The 17,374-nt window shown below is 42.9% G+C and overlaps 1 protein-coding gene across 2 annotated transcripts; it reads left to right on the top strand.

The window, feature by feature from the left end:
• Positions 1-1,500: 1,500 nt before the first annotated feature.
• rnf166 (ring finger protein 166) lies at positions 1,501-15,548 on the top strand. 2 transcript variants are annotated; one of them, XR_011691503.1, is made up of 7 exons: positions 1,501-1,923; positions 5,606-5,762; positions 6,262-6,374; positions 6,789-6,903; positions 7,500-7,607; positions 11,655-11,827; positions 14,957-15,548. XR_011691503.1 is itself a non-coding variant. In XM_071481647.1 (6 exons), the coding sequence occupies exons 1-6, from the start codon at positions 1,745-1,747 to the stop codon at positions 11,718-11,720; spliced, it is 738 nt and encodes a 245-aa protein (XP_071337748.1). In that variant the 5' UTR covers positions 1,520-1,744; the 3' UTR covers positions 11,721-15,548. The 2 variants fall into 2 exon arrangements, 1 of the variants encoding a protein (XP_071337748.1); XM_071481647.1 differs by having other exon boundaries at positions 1,520-1,923; positions 11,655-15,548.
• The last annotated feature ends 1,826 nt before the right edge of the window (positions 15,549-17,374 follow it).

A 17,374-nucleotide genomic window follows, 5' to 3' on the forward strand; every position in this document is an offset into this window, starting at 1 on the left:
TGTCAGATGTTCTTCATGATGTCCAACAGTGTGTTGCCTTTCCTGCTCAACGTTAAGTCACATTTCTACACATCACTATCTTCTCTAAGCCACACTCCACTGATTTTACACAGCAACTTCAGTTTACTTAACACAGGGAGTACTCAGCCTATGAAAACAGCTGAACCCTTGTGATGTCATCGTGATACCATCAGGGTTATCTTGGCCTCACTTGGAAACTACAAATTTAGAAGCCTCTATTTCAAGCTGAGGGTGTAGGGATTCAAACATACAAGCATTAGCCAGGCAGGAAAGAAAGGTCTATTGACAGACACATCAAGTTCCTTGCATCATGGGAAATATAGGACCCACTGTTTTGGGAGCTTCACTCATACTAAAGGAAGTAAACATCAGGATATCTTTGGCTTCTGCTGCATTGATATTCACCACTTTAAGAGATAAAGGAGCATATTCATATTCATAAGTAAGCTATCATACACGACAAAGAGAAAGCAGATCTCCTTCCTTTAGAATTTAGCATCAGATATATCCAGTAAAACAAATATTGGAGAACTGATATTGAGCAGTTTTTGAAGAAGTGATTTGCTGTCTGTTTGTGGACGTTCAAAATGTAAAAGTAGAAAGGCTGGCTAACAATCCACTTTCATGCAGAGAATTGGATTCAAACCAAACACTTGACTCTCTCATTAAGCACAACTTCAATATGATGTATTTGTTTATTTCTCTGTTTTCACTGGTGGACTAACCTTTAATATGCACTGGTTGTATCCCAGGCATGAAAAGGTTTGTACATAATGTTTTCTGTAGGTTCTTTTGACTGATAAATAAATGAATGAATGAATGAATGAATGAATGAATGAATGAATCAATCAATCAATCAATCAATCAATCAATCAATCAATCAATCAATCAATCAATCAATAAATGTATATGTACAAAACTTTTTATATGTTCCCTCTTGTGAAATAAACATCAAATCGTTTTTCCTCTAGTACTAAACTAGTATTATAGTCTGTTAATAGCAAACCAATTAATATTAATTATCAATAACTATATTTATAGATATTAATCATTAACAACTCAATTCTATTCCAACAGCTTTGTGACACCTTTTTTTCTGTAAACCAACGAGCTACTGTTTCCCAGTTAATATTCACTGGCATTAAATCCCTTGAAAAGACGTTAAAAAATGGAGATAACGCGGTTCGGCACGTTTGGCCCAGGCGGCTTACTGTACACTTCTGAAGTGAGCTCTGGGATTGTAGTTCTAAAGAAATGTAGAGTACTGAGCTCAGATCACGACAGAGACTACAACCCCCATAAAGCCCAGCTCGTGGAGGGCTTTTGTTGTAGCCGCCTGTGTTGCTCGTGAGCGTCCACTGGCGCCTTTCAGGAGGCGCTGATCTGACAGCCAGGTGGATGTAGCTCCAGCTGCTCTCCGGGAGTTTAGACATCCATGCTTTCTATCCAGGTCACCCTCGCAGCACCATGTTGGCACTCGTCAACTAGCTGTGCTCTCAATGTTTACTTCTCCGGCATGTCTTCTCCAGCCAGGGGGAAGTAATGCTTTGTTTCAGTGAAGATGATTTAATACCCAATATATCGAAGAGCCACCATGTTTGTACGACATATATTCAAACTGCTGTACGGATAATGCTCCAGCTACCAGCACTTTGAACAGTTGCACAGCTTCCTCTCTCGGGAAGCGAGCTGTTGTCGACAGTTGCAGATCCTCTCCGGCTCCATGATGGCGATGTTTCGGAGCTTTGTCTCGGCAGGCACCCAGCTCCGCCAGCAGCAACAGCCCAGCAGCGGCTCAGGCTCTCCGGCAGCCCCGGCCGAGGGCATCGAGAGCCAGTTCTCTTGTCCTATCTGCCTGGAGGTCTACCATAAACCCGTCAGCATCGCCAGCTGTGCTCACACGTAAAGTATCTACTTCTTGTCTGGATGTGTGTTACTGTGTGGGGACGTGCAGTAAGTTACGGTGACATGTCGCTTTTTCGCTTCATAGAAGTGCTGTGTGTGTGTGTGTGTGTGTGTGTGTGTGTGTGTGTGTGTGTGATGTAGTGTGGTTCATGTTCAGGTGTGTGTGTGTGTGTGTGTGTGTGTGTGTGTGTGATGTAGTGTGGTTCATGTTCAGGTGTGTGTGTGATGTAGTGTGGTTCATGTTCAGGTGTGTGTGTGTGTGTGTGTGTGTGTGTGTGTGTGTGTGTGTGATGTAGTGTGGTTCATGTTCAGGTGTGTGTGTGATGTAGTGTGGTTCATGTTCAGGTGTATGTGTGTGTGTGTGTGTGTGTGTGTGTGTGAGATGTAGTGTGGTTCATGTTCAGGTGTGTGTGTGTGTGTGTGTGTGTGTGTGATGTAGTGTGGTTCATGTTCAGGTGTGTGTGTGTGTGATGTAGTGTGGTTTATGTTCAGGTGTGTGTGTGATGTAGTGTGGTTTATGCTCAGGTGTGTGTGTGTGTGTGTGTGTGTGTGTGTGTGTGTGTGAGATGTAGTGTGGTTTATGCTCAGGTGTGTGTGTGTGTGTGTGTGTGTGTGTGTGTGTGATGTAGTGTGGTTTATGCTCAGGTGTGTGTGTGATGTAGTGTGGTTCATGTTCAGGTGTGTGTGTGTGTGTGTGTGTGTGTGATGTAGTGTGGTTTATGCTCAGGTGTGTGTGTGTGATGTAGTGTGGTTCATGTTCAGGTGTGTGTGTGTGTGTGTGTGTGTGTGTGTGTGTGTGTGTGTGTGTGTGTGTGTGTGTGATGTAGTGTGGTTTATGTTCAGGTGTGTGTGTGATGTAGTGTGGTTCATGTTCAGGTGTGTGTGTGTGTGTGTGATGTAGTGTGGTTTATGCTCAGGTGTGTGTGTGGGTGTGTGTGTGTGTGTGTGTGTGTGTGTGATGTAGTGTGGCTTATGCTCAGGTGTGTGTGTGTGTGTGTGTGTGTGTGTGTGTGTGTGATGTAGTGTGGTTTATGTTCAGGTGTGTGTGATGTAGTGTTGTTGTGTGTAACAGCTGAACTGGGAGAGTTCATCTGGCCCATTGTTTTTCTAGGTAGTCAGTGTATAAAACATCTGGCAGCAGCTGCATCACTGAGTGATACTGTCATGCATCTGTGACTGATGTTGACTCCATCACTATAGTAATGATCCTCATGTTAGCAGCAGGTCATGGCCGATATTCAGTCATTTGGTAAACATCCTCTAATTCATTGCAGCTTTATGGTTGTGGAATAAGTTTCAGGGTGTTTTTTTTTTTTTTTGTATTTCAGAAGAATGGTTTTGATTGAAGTTTAATGAGATGCAACCATATTGTTTGTGTCTGTCAAATAAAATAAAGTCCAGCATATTCATATATCATACATTGTTATCAGTAGGCTTTGAGGACAATAAAGGACAATAAAATTTTATACATACAGTCCAGCCTAAATATTACGATAAATGAGATTATCATGATATTGTATTTGATTCAGGTGCTGCTAATATTAGCGATGTTGCCATTAAATAGCAGTTCAAATTTTTATTTGTCACACACCTTGGTACAATGTACAGTAACTGCAAATGAATTAATAAAAAAAAAATAAATAAAAATTAGATTCTATGAAAAATATCTCATATGGCAGGAAATTTCATGATATTCAAATATTACTGAATATTGGCCCAAGCCTAGCTGTCAGTGTAAATGTCGGGAGAGCGGTTAAACACAAATTTACTGTACAGAAACACCAAAGAGGTGTTATGTATTTTAGAGACAGTGTCTCAGTGTCGTAGTTTTTCCATCAGAGAACACTGACGAGTTGAATTTTACTTGGTATCACATTCACAATTATGTGTAAATGTAAATGTAAATAATAATAATGATTATATGGTGTTATCAATTTTATTATGAACCGATTTAGAATTTCAAAATGGAACCTCAATACTTATCACTGTGTGTAGTAGAGCTGTTGCAGTGTGCTGTGTGGTCAGTCTTTGTTATGATTGGAGTGTTCAGAAAATGGAGTCGTTTTCATAGTAAGAAACAAAAACATATGTGAGTCTTATTTGAGTATGTTAAATCCATATTTATTGTTATAATGGAACAAAAATGACAGTTCTGTCACTACAGACAGGGAAACTAATTGAATGAAGCAGCAGAAAACACTGCCACACCTGTATACTAGGGTGAAGTATTTCATGATTTCATTCCAGCCAATTCAAAACAGACACATATCAAAACACTGCGTCATGTACCGGTTGTGACAGAGACACCTTCAGTCAAACACAGAGTTGGTGGGGCACAGGAGTAACAATACCCCTCAACCTCTGTGGAGACTTGGGCTCGACTCCCAGTGGTGGTACCTCACACCTGGTAATGTGTTTGACTGAACAGTAGTGGGAAGCTCGTGACATCAAGTTTCGTGCACAAAAAAGACAAAAGGGAAAACAAGGCCACACAGCTGTCAGTCATCACCTAGATGAAAACTCTCTGCTTGTCAGCAGAGCCAAGTGGAAGATGACAGACCTCAGGCTACAATACCAGAAACATCTTCACCAGAGAAGTGTATGTGGTTTTCCTATCTGAAAACCAAGGTCATCTTAGATCATTTGCAGTCAGCCTAATGTTGACTTGTGGGACTTGTGTTACTGATGGGATAATGACATTATCAACTCTCAGCCCGGTGTCTGCAGGTGTAATGAGTCAGAGAGGTGTGTTTCTAATCTGTCTCCGTCTGGTGCTGAGAAGAACAACAGACAGCAGATCAGACCTCAGGTAGCTGCAGTTCTATTTCTGGTTAAAGGGAAAATGCAGCTATTTTTACTCCTCTGCTGCTAATGAGGTTGGATGAAACATGAGGCACTGACACTAATGTTTGCTTGCCACTGGCCCACACATACTGTACACACACATTTGTACAGGGAAACAGTCGGAAACAGACCAGACTCACCTCTATACTGTGTGTTAACTACATGTCTGACCTTTAAACCAAATCCTCGTTGAGATAATGTATCTGTCCAGAATAGAACATTTTCGCTCAGTGTCAGGCACAGTGTGTGTGTGTGTGTGTGTGTGTGTGTGTGTGTGTGTTGTGTTGTGTTGTGTTGTGTTGCATATTGTGCCACTCACTTAAACATTGAATTTTAAAGTAAATGTAGCTGACTCAAAGGAGTTTTAAATCGAAAGCAACTGGACTTGGTTATTTGTCTAGGAAGACATTTCACCTCTCATCCAAGAGGCTCGGACCAGTCCCAGCCTGGTCAGGTGCGAGAAAGAACTGATGAAGCCTCTTGGATGAGAGGTGAAACGTCTTCCTAGACAAACAACCAAGTCCAGTTGCTTTCGATTTAAAACTCCTTTGAGAAACTATGACCTGGACAAATGAGAATATTCACAGGCCTAAATGTAGCTGAGTTCAGCAGCTTCACTCCAGTGCAGTGTTGTTTCTGATGGTTTGGCAAAATACAGACAGTGGCTGTAAATGCCATAAAATAAACTTTTATTCTCATTTCATATGTGTATTGGTCCGTTAAAGGCTGGAGAGCTGCTCCCTGCAGAGTGAATGTGGGTGAGGACAGAGAGGGAGCAGTGCCTGCCCTGTGTGCAGTAACCTGACCTTTCCTGTCCTGCTCTCTGCTGTTCCAGGTTCTGTGGGGAGTGTCTGCAGCCGTGTCTTCAGGTGACCTCGCCTCTCTGCCCTCTCTGTCGTGTGCCCTTTGACCCTAAGAAAGTGGAGCGCTCCTCCAGTGTGGAGAAGCAGCTGGCCTCATACAAAGCTCCCTGCAGGGGCTGTAGCAAGAAGGTAGATACTAACCATCATCACCCATGTCAGAAAATCATGGGTGCAACTCTCCGCATTGGGTGTCTGTTTATTATTATTTGGTGGATGAATAAACTGACTGTCTTTTATTTTTTCAGGTATCATTTATTTTACAGCTCCTGTGAGAGGTGATGGTGCAGTGAAGTGTAAAACATTTTAGAAAACAAAAACACTTCACAGAAGATAAAGTGAACCAAATAAATAACATAACAAAACACCTGTACAAAATAAAACAGATATGGCAGATTGACATAAAGTAACATTTGGTAACTGCAACAATTAAAATGTACATGAGCACAAATTTGTACAAAGCAAACAGTTTTATAAAAGTAAAGACACTGTATCTGAATCTATGGTTTTTACAGTGGAGCTCTTATTGTTATTAATGTACAGTCATAACTCTGTGTGTGTGTGTGTGTGTGTGTGTGTGTGTGTGTGTGTGTGTGTGTGTGTGTGTGTGTGTGTGTGTGTTCTCTCTCAGGTGGCTCTGGTGAAGATGAGGTCCCACATTGCTTCCTGTTCTAAAGTACAGGAGCAGATAGCCAACTGTCCCAAGTTTGTCCCTGTGGTGCCCACCTCCCAGCCCATACCAAGGTACACACACTCCGATCATGTCAGGGCTCCGCTGCAGAAACAACATACGTTCACATAAGCAACTACATCTCCCATGAGTCTCCTGCCTCACATGGGCAGAAAACCTCTGTCAGTCTAAGCAACTCTCTGTGGGAAAAGACAGAAGCCAGACTCTGACTCTATAACCTCAGCTGTCTGTAGTTACAACACACTGTATACAGCACATTCCACACACACTCTGACTCCACTGTGCAGAGGCACCTTCTACGTCACAATGAAGTAAACTCAAATGCAGATCATTGAACATGTGATTAATTGTGCAGACAGTAAACATCATGAGTCATTAGAGAACAGAACCTATAAAATGCCATGGCTACTTCAGACTGCTGATAATCCATGTCCTCATTATGTGTGTGCGTATCCTCCCTCATATAGCAATATTCCAAACCGGTCAACATTTGTGTGTCCGTTCTGTGGGGCCAGAAACCTGGACCAGCAGGAGCTGGTGAAGCACTGTATGGACAACCACCGCAACGACCCCAATAAAGTGGTAAGAGACTGCTCTGTTATATAGCAGATGATCAGGACTGACTCAGGAGATCCTGAATCTCTGTACAGAAACAGCCCTTTTCACTGCATGAACTTTTGGTTTTACTACATGAACCTGGATCCAGGTTTGGTTTCCTGGTCTTTGCTCCTGCTGGCGTCATGGTTGGTCCTGAGGTATCAGGGGGTGTCAAACAGAGGGCTACAGACCACAACACCTTGTAATATAATGTAACTGACGACTCCCTGTGTCCAGTTTTGTGCATATGTTTTATGTTGTTGTGTATTACCTCACATTTGACATATTTGTGAATGTTCCAGGTGTTTGTTTAGATGTAATTTGTCTCACCTTTGACAGTTTTGTATTTTGCTAATGCTCATTTTGTGAAATCGTGCTGTAATAATCTCTGACTTGACTTCAGTTCAGTGTCTGATACACTTGTATGTGACTGTCTGAGTTGTACTGAGGTGTGTGTGTGTGTGTGTGTGTGTGTGTGTGTGTGTGTGTGTGTGTGTGTGTGTGTGTGTGTGTGTGTGTGTGTGTGTGTGTGTGTGTGTGTGTGTGTGTGTGTGTGTGTGTGTGTGTGTGTGTGTCTCCAGGTATGTCCAGTGTGTTCAGCCATGCCGTGGGGAGACCCCAGCTATAAGAGCTCCAACTTCCTCCAGCATCTTCTCCACAGACACAAGTTCTCCTATGACACCTTTGTTGTAAGTCCAGTGCTGTCGATGATGATGCTGATTTTTGTCTTTAAAAATAACCTTTTCATGTTTTACTGTGGGGAAACCATGAAATCATTTCAACAAAGCTAAAGGGAAACATATTATTTCACTTTCTCGTGACTGATATCTCTCCATGCAGATACACTGAACAAAAATATAAATGCAACACTTTTGTTTTTGCTCCCATTTTTCACGAGATGAACTCAAAGATCTAAAACATTTTCTATATACACAGAATAACCATTTCTCTCAAATATTGTTCACAAATCTGTCTAAATCTGTGATAGTGAGCACTTCTCCTTTGCCGAGATAATCCATCCCACCTCACAGGTGTGGCATATCAAGATGCTGATTAGACAGCATGATTATTGCACAGGTGTGCCTTAGGCTGGCCACGATAAAAGGCCACTCTGAAATGTTCAGTTTTATCACACAGCACAATGCCACAGATGTCGCAGGTTTTGAGGGAGCGTGCAATTGGCATGCTGACAGCAGGAATGTCCACCAGAGCTGTTGCCCGTGAATTGATGTTCATTTGTTCATTTCTCTACCATAAGCCGTCTCCAAAGGCGTTTCAGAGAATTTGGCAGTACATCCAACCGGCCTCACAACCGCAGACCACGTGTAACCACACTTGCCCAGGACCTCCACATCCAGCATGTTCACCTCCAAGATCGTCTGAGACCAGCCACTCGGACAGCTGCTGCAACAATCGGTTTGCATAACCAAAGAATTTCTGCACAAACCGTCAGAAACCGTCTCAGGGAAGCTCATCTGCATGCTCGTCGTCCTCATCGGGGTCTCGACCTGACTCCAGTTCGTCGTCGTAACCGACTTGAGTGGGCAAATGCTCACATTCGATGGCGTCTGGCACGTTGGAGAGGTTTTCTCTTCACGGATGAATCCCGGTTTTCACTGTTCAGGGCAGATGGCAGACAGCGTGTGAGGTGTCGTGTGGGTGAGCGGTTTTCTGATGACAGTGTTGTGGATCGAGTGGCCCATGGTGGCGGTGGGGTTATGGTATGGGCAGGCGTATGTTATGGACGATGAACACAGGTGCATTTTATTGATGGCATTGTGAATGCACAGAGATACTGTGACGAGATTCTGAGGCCCATTGTTGTGCCATTCATCCACGACCATCACCTCATGTTGCAGCATAATGCACGGCCCCATGTTGCAAGGATCTGTACACAATTCCTGGAAGCTGAAAACATCCCAGTTCTTGCATGGCCAGCATACTCACCGGACATGTCACCCATTGAGCATGTTTGGGATGCTCTGGATCAGCGTATACGACAGCATGTTCCAGTTCCTGCCAATATCCAGCAACTTCGCACAGCCATTGAAGAGGAGTGGACCAACATTCCACAGGCCACAATCAACAACCTGATCAACTCTATGCGAAGGAGATGTGTTGCACTGCGTGAGGCAAATGGTGGTCACACCAGATACTGACTGGTTTTCTGACCCCCCCCCACCCCAATAAAGCAAAACTGCACGTTTCAGAGTGGCCTTTTATTGTGGCCAGCCTAAGGCACACCTGTGCAATAGTCATGCTGTCTAATCAGCATCTTGATATGCCACACCTGTGAGGTGGGATGGATTATCTCGGCAAAGGAGAAGTGCTCACTATCACAGATTTAGACAGATTTGTGAGAGAAATGGTTATTTTGTGTATATAGAAAATGTTTTAGATCTTTGAGTTCATCTCATGAAAAATGGGAGCAAAAACAAAAGTGTTGCATTTATATTTTTGTTCAGTGTAGTTTTGGATTCATCTGTCTCTGAGATTTCTGCCTTCACCCCAGAACAGTGGAGATGCATGGAATTTATTCTGGGGGTACTCACAGGACTGAAAAATATTTTTCATAAACATTCAACAGCAGCATCATTACTGAGAACACCTTGGTTTTTTTATGCCTCCGCTCTGGTGACAGCCAGGGCCGAAGGTTTTGTTTTCATGTTGTCTGCTGTCTGTACAAACGTCCATCCGTCCAGTTGTTGTGAACGTGATATCTCATTAACGCCTTGATGCCTTCTTCAAATTTGACACAAACCATTCATTAGGACTCAAGGATGAACTGAATAGATTTTGGTGAGCAAAGGTCAAAGGTCAAGGTGACTGTGAGCTCAAAAAACACATTTCGGCCATAACTAATTCATACACTAATTATGACACAAACTCTAATTTGAATGTCTATAAGCATAAAATCCAGCAATTACATTTTCCAATTAAATTAAATTTAAAAAAGTACATTACAAACGGTCAAAGTTAAATTTCACTGTGACATCATGCTGTTCTGCAAAAACACTTCTGGCCATTATTCAATGCTGTACCTCAGAAAGGGGAGATTGTGACCATGTTTCCTGCAACTTGGCTGCTTGGCAGAGGCACACAACCACGAGGTGGTGACTGTAGTTTTCCATAAGAACTATTTCCTCTGTGGATAGTTGTGGTCGTGGATCAGAAAATGAGTCAGTATCTGGTGTGGGCACCATGTCCCTCAGTGAGAACCAGGACCAGGAACATTTACTCATTCAAGTTGGTTAAGGCAACAAACTCCAGTCAGGTCAACACCCTGAAGGGGACGATCAGTGTACGCACAGAAGCTTCTGACAGTTTGTGCAGAAATTGTTTGATTGCGCCAATCAGCTGTTGCATCAGCTTGTCCAGGTGGCTGGTCTCAGACGAGCTTACAGGTGAAGAATCCAGATGTGGAGGTCCTGGGCTGGTGCGGCTACATGTGGTCTGCAGGTGTGAGGCTGGTTGGATGTACTGCCACTGTCTCAGAAACACCACTGGAGACGCCTGATAGAGATTTCACTAAATCACCATTCATTTTTGTCCCCAGCCCAACACTATCTCCACTGCAGCTGTAGCTTAAACAACACCCCCTAGCTCTGCCGGGACCTTCACATCCACACTCACTCACTGTAACTGACAGAACATTTATTTACCAACGTTACTTTTACCATTATTATTAGTGTTTTTTACTGTTTTCACACCTGTCAGGTGGATGGATGATCTTGGCAGAGGAGACGTGCTCACTGAGACTGATTTAAAAACATTTGTGAACAACATTCAAGAGAAATAAAACCTATATAAAGTGAGGTGATCCCTGAAGCCATTGCATATATATATTCCATATATTACACACCTCAATATATATTACATACAGTATATATACACACATGTAAGTTCTATAGGTTCACCACTGGTAAATTCATTTATTTTCAAGGACTTATTTGAGAATTATTCTCAATACTAGTGAAACAGGTTCCCAGATGTTGATGAATTATGTGATAACATGATATGGAATGTTTGGGGATTTTCAAACCATATCATTAGGACTTTTTTTCACTGATTCACATCTAAGAATTCATCATCTACTCTACTGTGATATGTTACAGTGAAGCCAAGCAAGTCATCAGTCTTGGTTTTGATTTCACATTATTCCAAAACTCTATAATCCTTAAAATGTTACACTGACATGCACTCACTGTTAAAACCGTCTGATAACTGGAGTCACATGTGATTTGTCACTGATCTTCTATTGTACAGCTCATTCTCAGTAATATTCACTTGCATTCTCAATGCTTCGTGTGTTCCCAATGTCTAATTCCCATGAGCACCTGCTTGCATAAGGAGATTTCTCCAGGTTGACAGTTTCGCTATAAAAATAACTCAATTTTTTTGTGTCCACTTCGTCTCAAATTTACAGATGTCTGGAACATTGTTTTTGTTCTAGTCGACACACTTGTCAACTGTTCTAACAAAAGGAAAAGCATAATATATTTTTAACCAGGTAACTGTCTTTACACGTAATGCTAATGTGTCTCTGTTAATGATGTTTGTGGTCATTTGCACATATAGTCACACAAAATGACATTGATTCTATGCAAATAAATACAAGTGTCCCACGGAGCAGCCTCCTTAACTAATGGATGGTCTGTAGCAGAGCTTTGATGGGATGCAGGGTGTGTTGCGTGCTGTGCAATGACTCTCAGCTGTTTCTCCTTGCCTTTTGTCAGGACTACAGCATTGATGAAGAGGCAGCACTGCAGGCAGCTCTGGCACTGTCACTGGCTGAAAACTGACAACTCACACCACCACCATCATCATCCTCCCACCCTTTGTACCAACTCCACCATAACTGCTGTCACCCTGGTCCCGCCGCACTGCTGCTGCTCTCCTGACTCACAAGGTATCATCACCTGACCCAGCCAGCTCCACAGTGTCTGCAGAGATCCACCTCACAGAGGATCAGGTGATAAACTCTGTCTTTTCACAGCAAGGATGCTTTTGTTCTGGTGTAGCAGTTAGCTACATTACAAAACAAAGGCAGTTTGGTTGCACTGTATCTTCACTGCTTCTTTTGGACTTGATGATTTGAAGACAAACGATCCTGTGAGTTTGGAATGGATCCAGTGACCATATCATATGTGAATTTAGTTGTTTGGACCCAAACACAAATGCTGACTTTAAAAAAGGAAATCTACAGCTTGGAAACAGTCCATCCCACTCCCATCGTCAGTTCACTTGACAGCTGTCAGCCGGCCACCACAGCATGAAGGGCTACCTCCATGGAAACGAGTCTGAAACATCCTGCTGACTTTGAGGCCCTGTTCACACCTGGCATGAACGTCTGTCTCAGGTGATCCGATCATAAGTGGACAGCTCTGAGCGTGCCGGTTCACATGGGACTAATCAGGCTGTGGCAGAGGACATCCGTTGAATAGGCGGTCCTTCAGTGTGGCCCAGACCACCTCCAAATGTGGTCTGAGTGACCTCAGTGCATCTTGGGTGAGTTCACATCTGGACTTAGAGCTGTCCACTTGTGATCAGATCACCCGGGTCTAATCAGGACCTAAAACCTGCACCAGTGGTTCAGCTCTTTGACTATAGTCATCACTGTCTAGGAGGTCCTGATTGCTGCTACTCACTGAGTGTGATGCTCAGATGGGTCTGCAGAGACCAGGTCTCAACAGGCACATTTACATTCACACACAGTAGCCAGGCAGTAAGAGCTGACCAGGAAGCATTTTGCAAATAAATTTAAGTATAATAATCTGTCATAACAGTAATAAAAGCAGCACTGACAGAGCAGAACAGAAGAGTTGCTCAGCTCTGTAGGACACGAAGGACTCTCAGGCGACTTGTTGACCAGAGCTGCTTGTAGTGTTGTAGCATGGAAACACTTGCAGCTGTACTCTCCATGACATCTAATGGTCGTGGTCTACAGGTTGGAGGACCACACAGTCCCAACCCCAAACATTTATACTATCTACATCCGCAATACAAAGTAAATTTCTCCCTCTGCTCATCTCCACGAGGGTCAATGTGAACCATCTGCGCCAACAAATATGTGCGCTGGGTTGGCAGTTTATCAGGAACACCCAGCTAATACTAATACAGTGGCATACAACTGCCCTGTAATAGATCCTCATCATGAAGCTTTGGATGTTCAGTTTGTGTTTGTGTTTCAGAGAGGCGTTGGTTCAACTGCATGGTCGTCTTGGAGTCTGCAGCTTGTGCTGCTGTGGAGAAACACAACACAGTTCAACAGCAGCACACACTCCATCCTCCAACATGGTGACACAATTTGGAGGATTAGACTAGATTAGACCAGACTAGATTTGTTTTTTGCTGTGTGTTCCTAATAAACTGCCAACTGAGTGTACATCTGTGCACTGACACCCAGTGATACATACTAGTGCTGTCTACAGTCCTCACCCCTCTCCCCAACACACACACACACAGTTACACCCCTGGTTTCCTTGGCTCGTTGTCCTCTCAGTGCTTTGCCTGGAGGCTCAATCACAGATGTAGACAAAGAAGCTTGAAATCAGTGTTGAGAGTTGAGGAAACTTCACTTGGTGCAGTAGTGGTAGTGTGACTGGTCAGTCGTGATTGGCAGGTTGTCAGACCTGCTGATATACGAGCTGCTTCAAAAGGAGCAGCACTGTCAGAATAACCAGGTTTTACTAATCCATGACTGTGGTCAGAGACTGAATTCAATATTTATCTTCAGTCTGTGGACTGCAGCAGCTGTATATGTAAAGGTCCTTTAACCAGATCCCAGAACAACTGGACTCATTGGTAAATTGACCCCAAGAGGTGAATGTGTAGGAGCTGTCAGAGACAGACAGACCTGTGGACCTGATCAGTGCTGGGTTTACTGTCATGTTGAACTAGTTTGAACTGTTTCCATGATACATGGGCCAAAGGAAGCTTCACAGGCTGACGTCTGATTCACTTCCTGGATCCCAGCTTCACTGAAGACAACAGCAAAGACCTAAACCTGAGAGCCGACAGACTGGCGTCAGTGAAGGATCATTTACCGTGTCCCTAACAGCTCAGAAGGCCAACAACACCTTCATGATTCCCACAGTATGTTAACGTTTACAATAACAGACATTAGCAGCCCATTCACTGTCACACCCAGAAGCAAAGTCCAACAGTTCCTATTTTTTATTCGTGTGGATATTTGCACTTGTTAACATTTTTTTCTACCAGATTGATCTGGAGATATTAGCTGGGAAAAATCAGAGCTGGGGAAAGTGCTGGATCGTGGTCTAACCTCCATTTTACTGTTACCTGCTTCTTCAACTCTACAAGGAATATTTTTATGATGCATCTGTCAAGATAAATGAGTATAAAAAGATATATTTTTGGAAAACGTTTCCGTTTCAAACCGCCAGACTAATATCAGACATGGGTCAGACATGTGTCTGCAACCTTTCTTGGACACTGACATTGATTTACAAACTTGAATTGCCGTTCACACACGTACACATACACAAGAAACCTATACAGGATGAGAGAGGATGGGACTGGTTTCCTGTAGTTGAACCAATAGATGGCGTCCTTCTCCAGACATGCAGAGCATGCAGAGCCATACTGAAGCCCACACACACACACAAACATATGTTTTCTATGGAGGCAGGATGTGGAGAAAAGAGAAAGGCTAACTTTGGGTAATGTCCACAGAAGGATGCATCCGTCATTTGCACTTTAATTCATTCAGTTTTTTTCAATAATAGTTGGAATTCTTTTTGTATAATCTTAACTCTTGTTTAATGTTTTTGCAATTAAATCTCATTGAAGAGTCTTTAGTTTAAAAAAAATGTTGATAAAGATCTTGTAAATTGTTAAAGGCGTCAGAGGTTAGTTTGTTTGATAGAAAATGTACCATTAGTTTTATTTGTATGACAAAAATCTTGTTGACTGACTACTTAATTTAAATGGGCAGCATGTGCCATGTGTTTCTTCCAATAATATTTTTTGTGGTGAAAATAAGTAGAAATGACTGGGAATCCTCTTTATGCAACAGCAGAGCTGACGTGCACCCACAGTGAGAACAGGAGGAATTCTGGCCTCAGATCACCACAGATCCAAACATGGATCCCATCGTATCCCAGTCCTGATCACAGCTTCAGTGCTGATGTGCAGAGCCACATCTGGAACTGGTTATAATGGTAACACACCAATATGACATGACCGCAGCCTGAGGGGTGGAGAACTGAAGTGTCTTCAGACTGAACATGAAGCTGATTTTTCTTTGCGTTACTGATGCAAATTGGACTGTTGTTAACAGACTGTGCAAAGATTTGCTGTCTGACGTCAAATTTCAATAACTGTTATTTTCCACCACTCTCCTCTCGGTTTCTCTCGTCTCTGTACGTGCATGAATCATAAAACGTTGGGATCAGCCCACATCTCTTGCTCATGTCGTTACAGTTTCAATTCACATCGATGTGTTTTTTTCACTGTAATCTGAGCTTCCTGGACAAAAATCTGTCCATTGTCACATCTTTGCATTGATTTAAGAAGGTGCTGCACCATTTTCAAAATTGACCTCAGGTTCAGTCTGAACACAGCTTTTAGATATTGAAAAACTCTAATGAAAAAAAAAAAAGAAAAAAGTCACATTTCCGTCAGTCTTTTATTTATTTATTTTTATCTTTCCTGACGACTGACACTTTTAGCGTATGCACAGTAAAATCTCTCTCTCTCTACACTGGTGTCAGTATTCCTCTTCAGTAAAGTGCATATCACGCTCATGATATAAAAACATAAATCTTTCACCTAAATGAAAGTTGTTTTTAATATTTAGTAGGTTTCAACACAACTATCTCCTCTGTTCACTGTTTTTTATATTCATGTTATAATAGCAATCTTTTCTAAGTGCTTGTTACCTTATGCTCGTTCACAGCACTCTTACCTCTGTAGCAGAACTCTTATTAGAGTTTTCTTTTGTTACAGTTTGTGTACTCCATGTTTATCAGCGTCAGTCTGATCTGTTTAGTTAAACACATTTGCCCAAGAGATGTAAATAATCTGTTTTTGTGCTGTTGCATTGAATCTGTTGTTGAAACTGCTCCTGCTGATGTGTGAAGGCAGCTTGTACAGGTTAGAGAAGCTCAGCAGTCGCGTACAGAGACACTGAGGAGCCAGGTGTGTTGGACTGTGGAGGCAAACATGGAGGTGCATGAAAACTGTCTGGCTTGTCAGGGTTAAAGGAGTGGTTCATCTGGTTCATCTGAAAACAATGCTCGTGTTCCGTATGTAGTTGCTGTAAGCTGCTACATGGCAGACATGGTGCAGTTGAAGCTGATGGAGTTCCAAATCGAGAGGGCGTCTCTGTTCTGGTAAATCTCCCGTTGGTTTATTATGTGTGTTTCCTCAGCGAGGAGACACTGCCTGTGGAAGCATGAAGAGCACGTTTCTTTCTCAGAAGTCTGTAACTTTAGAGGCCCCCCGCCTGAGTTGGCTAACTCAGACTGTCAGGCCTCACGTTAGCATTAGCATGCACTCTGGCACAGAGCAAAGCTATGGCGCTACAGGGCGAGTGTGGAGAGGAGGGTTACAGTGATTACAGCCACCACACACTCTTTCAGTGGACACGTGTTGTTTTGTGATGGACAGGAAAAATGCAAACCCCTCCTTTATGTATAGCTAACTAACCAGCAGGCTCATTGAGCACCAACATGCTAATGCTACCTTCTGCTCTCAGCAGAGACTGCGTTTAGCCTGCTAATTACATTATCTGAACCACTGCTGCCCAGCACCTCTTACTAGAACCTCAAACTTCACTAGTAGAACTGTAGCCTGCTTTAACCGGGACCCCTGCTGGCTAACAGGGTGTCAGGGACTCACTGGCCCTGAGTGAAGTGGATTTGCGGTAAGATGAGAGCTGACATGATCTTCTGCTGAATATTTTCACCTTCGGAGTTCAAACCCCCTGATGAACACATGAACAGTCTGAGCTGCTCTTAGACAGTTGTGTGTCACCACACCAGCTGCTTTAAAGGGCCACTTCACAGATTTCACACATAAAGGTCAGTTTACTTGTGACGGTGAGTCCTAACCAGTCTGAGAAAACAGCTGTTTACTATCTTCTCTGGAGCTTCGTTCAGTCTCAGAGAATATCACACTCATGATGTCATAGTGATGTCATCAGGGTTAGCTCAGCTTGGCTCGGACACAACATATCGATAACAGAAAGCTATGTTACAAACTGGGGCGTGACTGGTTTATCAGAGCAGAAGAGTGTAAGAACAGATGCTGTAAAGTTGAATTGTGGGAAATGTAGGATCCAGTGTTTTTTTGAGCTTTACTCAAACAAAAGAGAAGTCAGGCTATCACAGCAACAGCTGTTGATATATATATTTTTAACACTGTCTCTTATGAGCTCCTCACCCTCACCACTAACACACTGTGTCCCGCAAAACATAAAAACACAACACTG

This window comes from Trachinotus anak, unplaced genomic scaffold, assembly GCF_046630095.1.
Source record: "Trachinotus anak isolate AG129_WGS33_773 ecotype Australia unplaced genomic scaffold, CSIRO_AGI_Tana_v1 ptg000007l, whole genome shotgun sequence".
Lineage (NCBI taxonomy): Eukaryota > Metazoa > Chordata > Actinopteri > Carangiformes > Carangidae > Trachinotus > Trachinotus anak.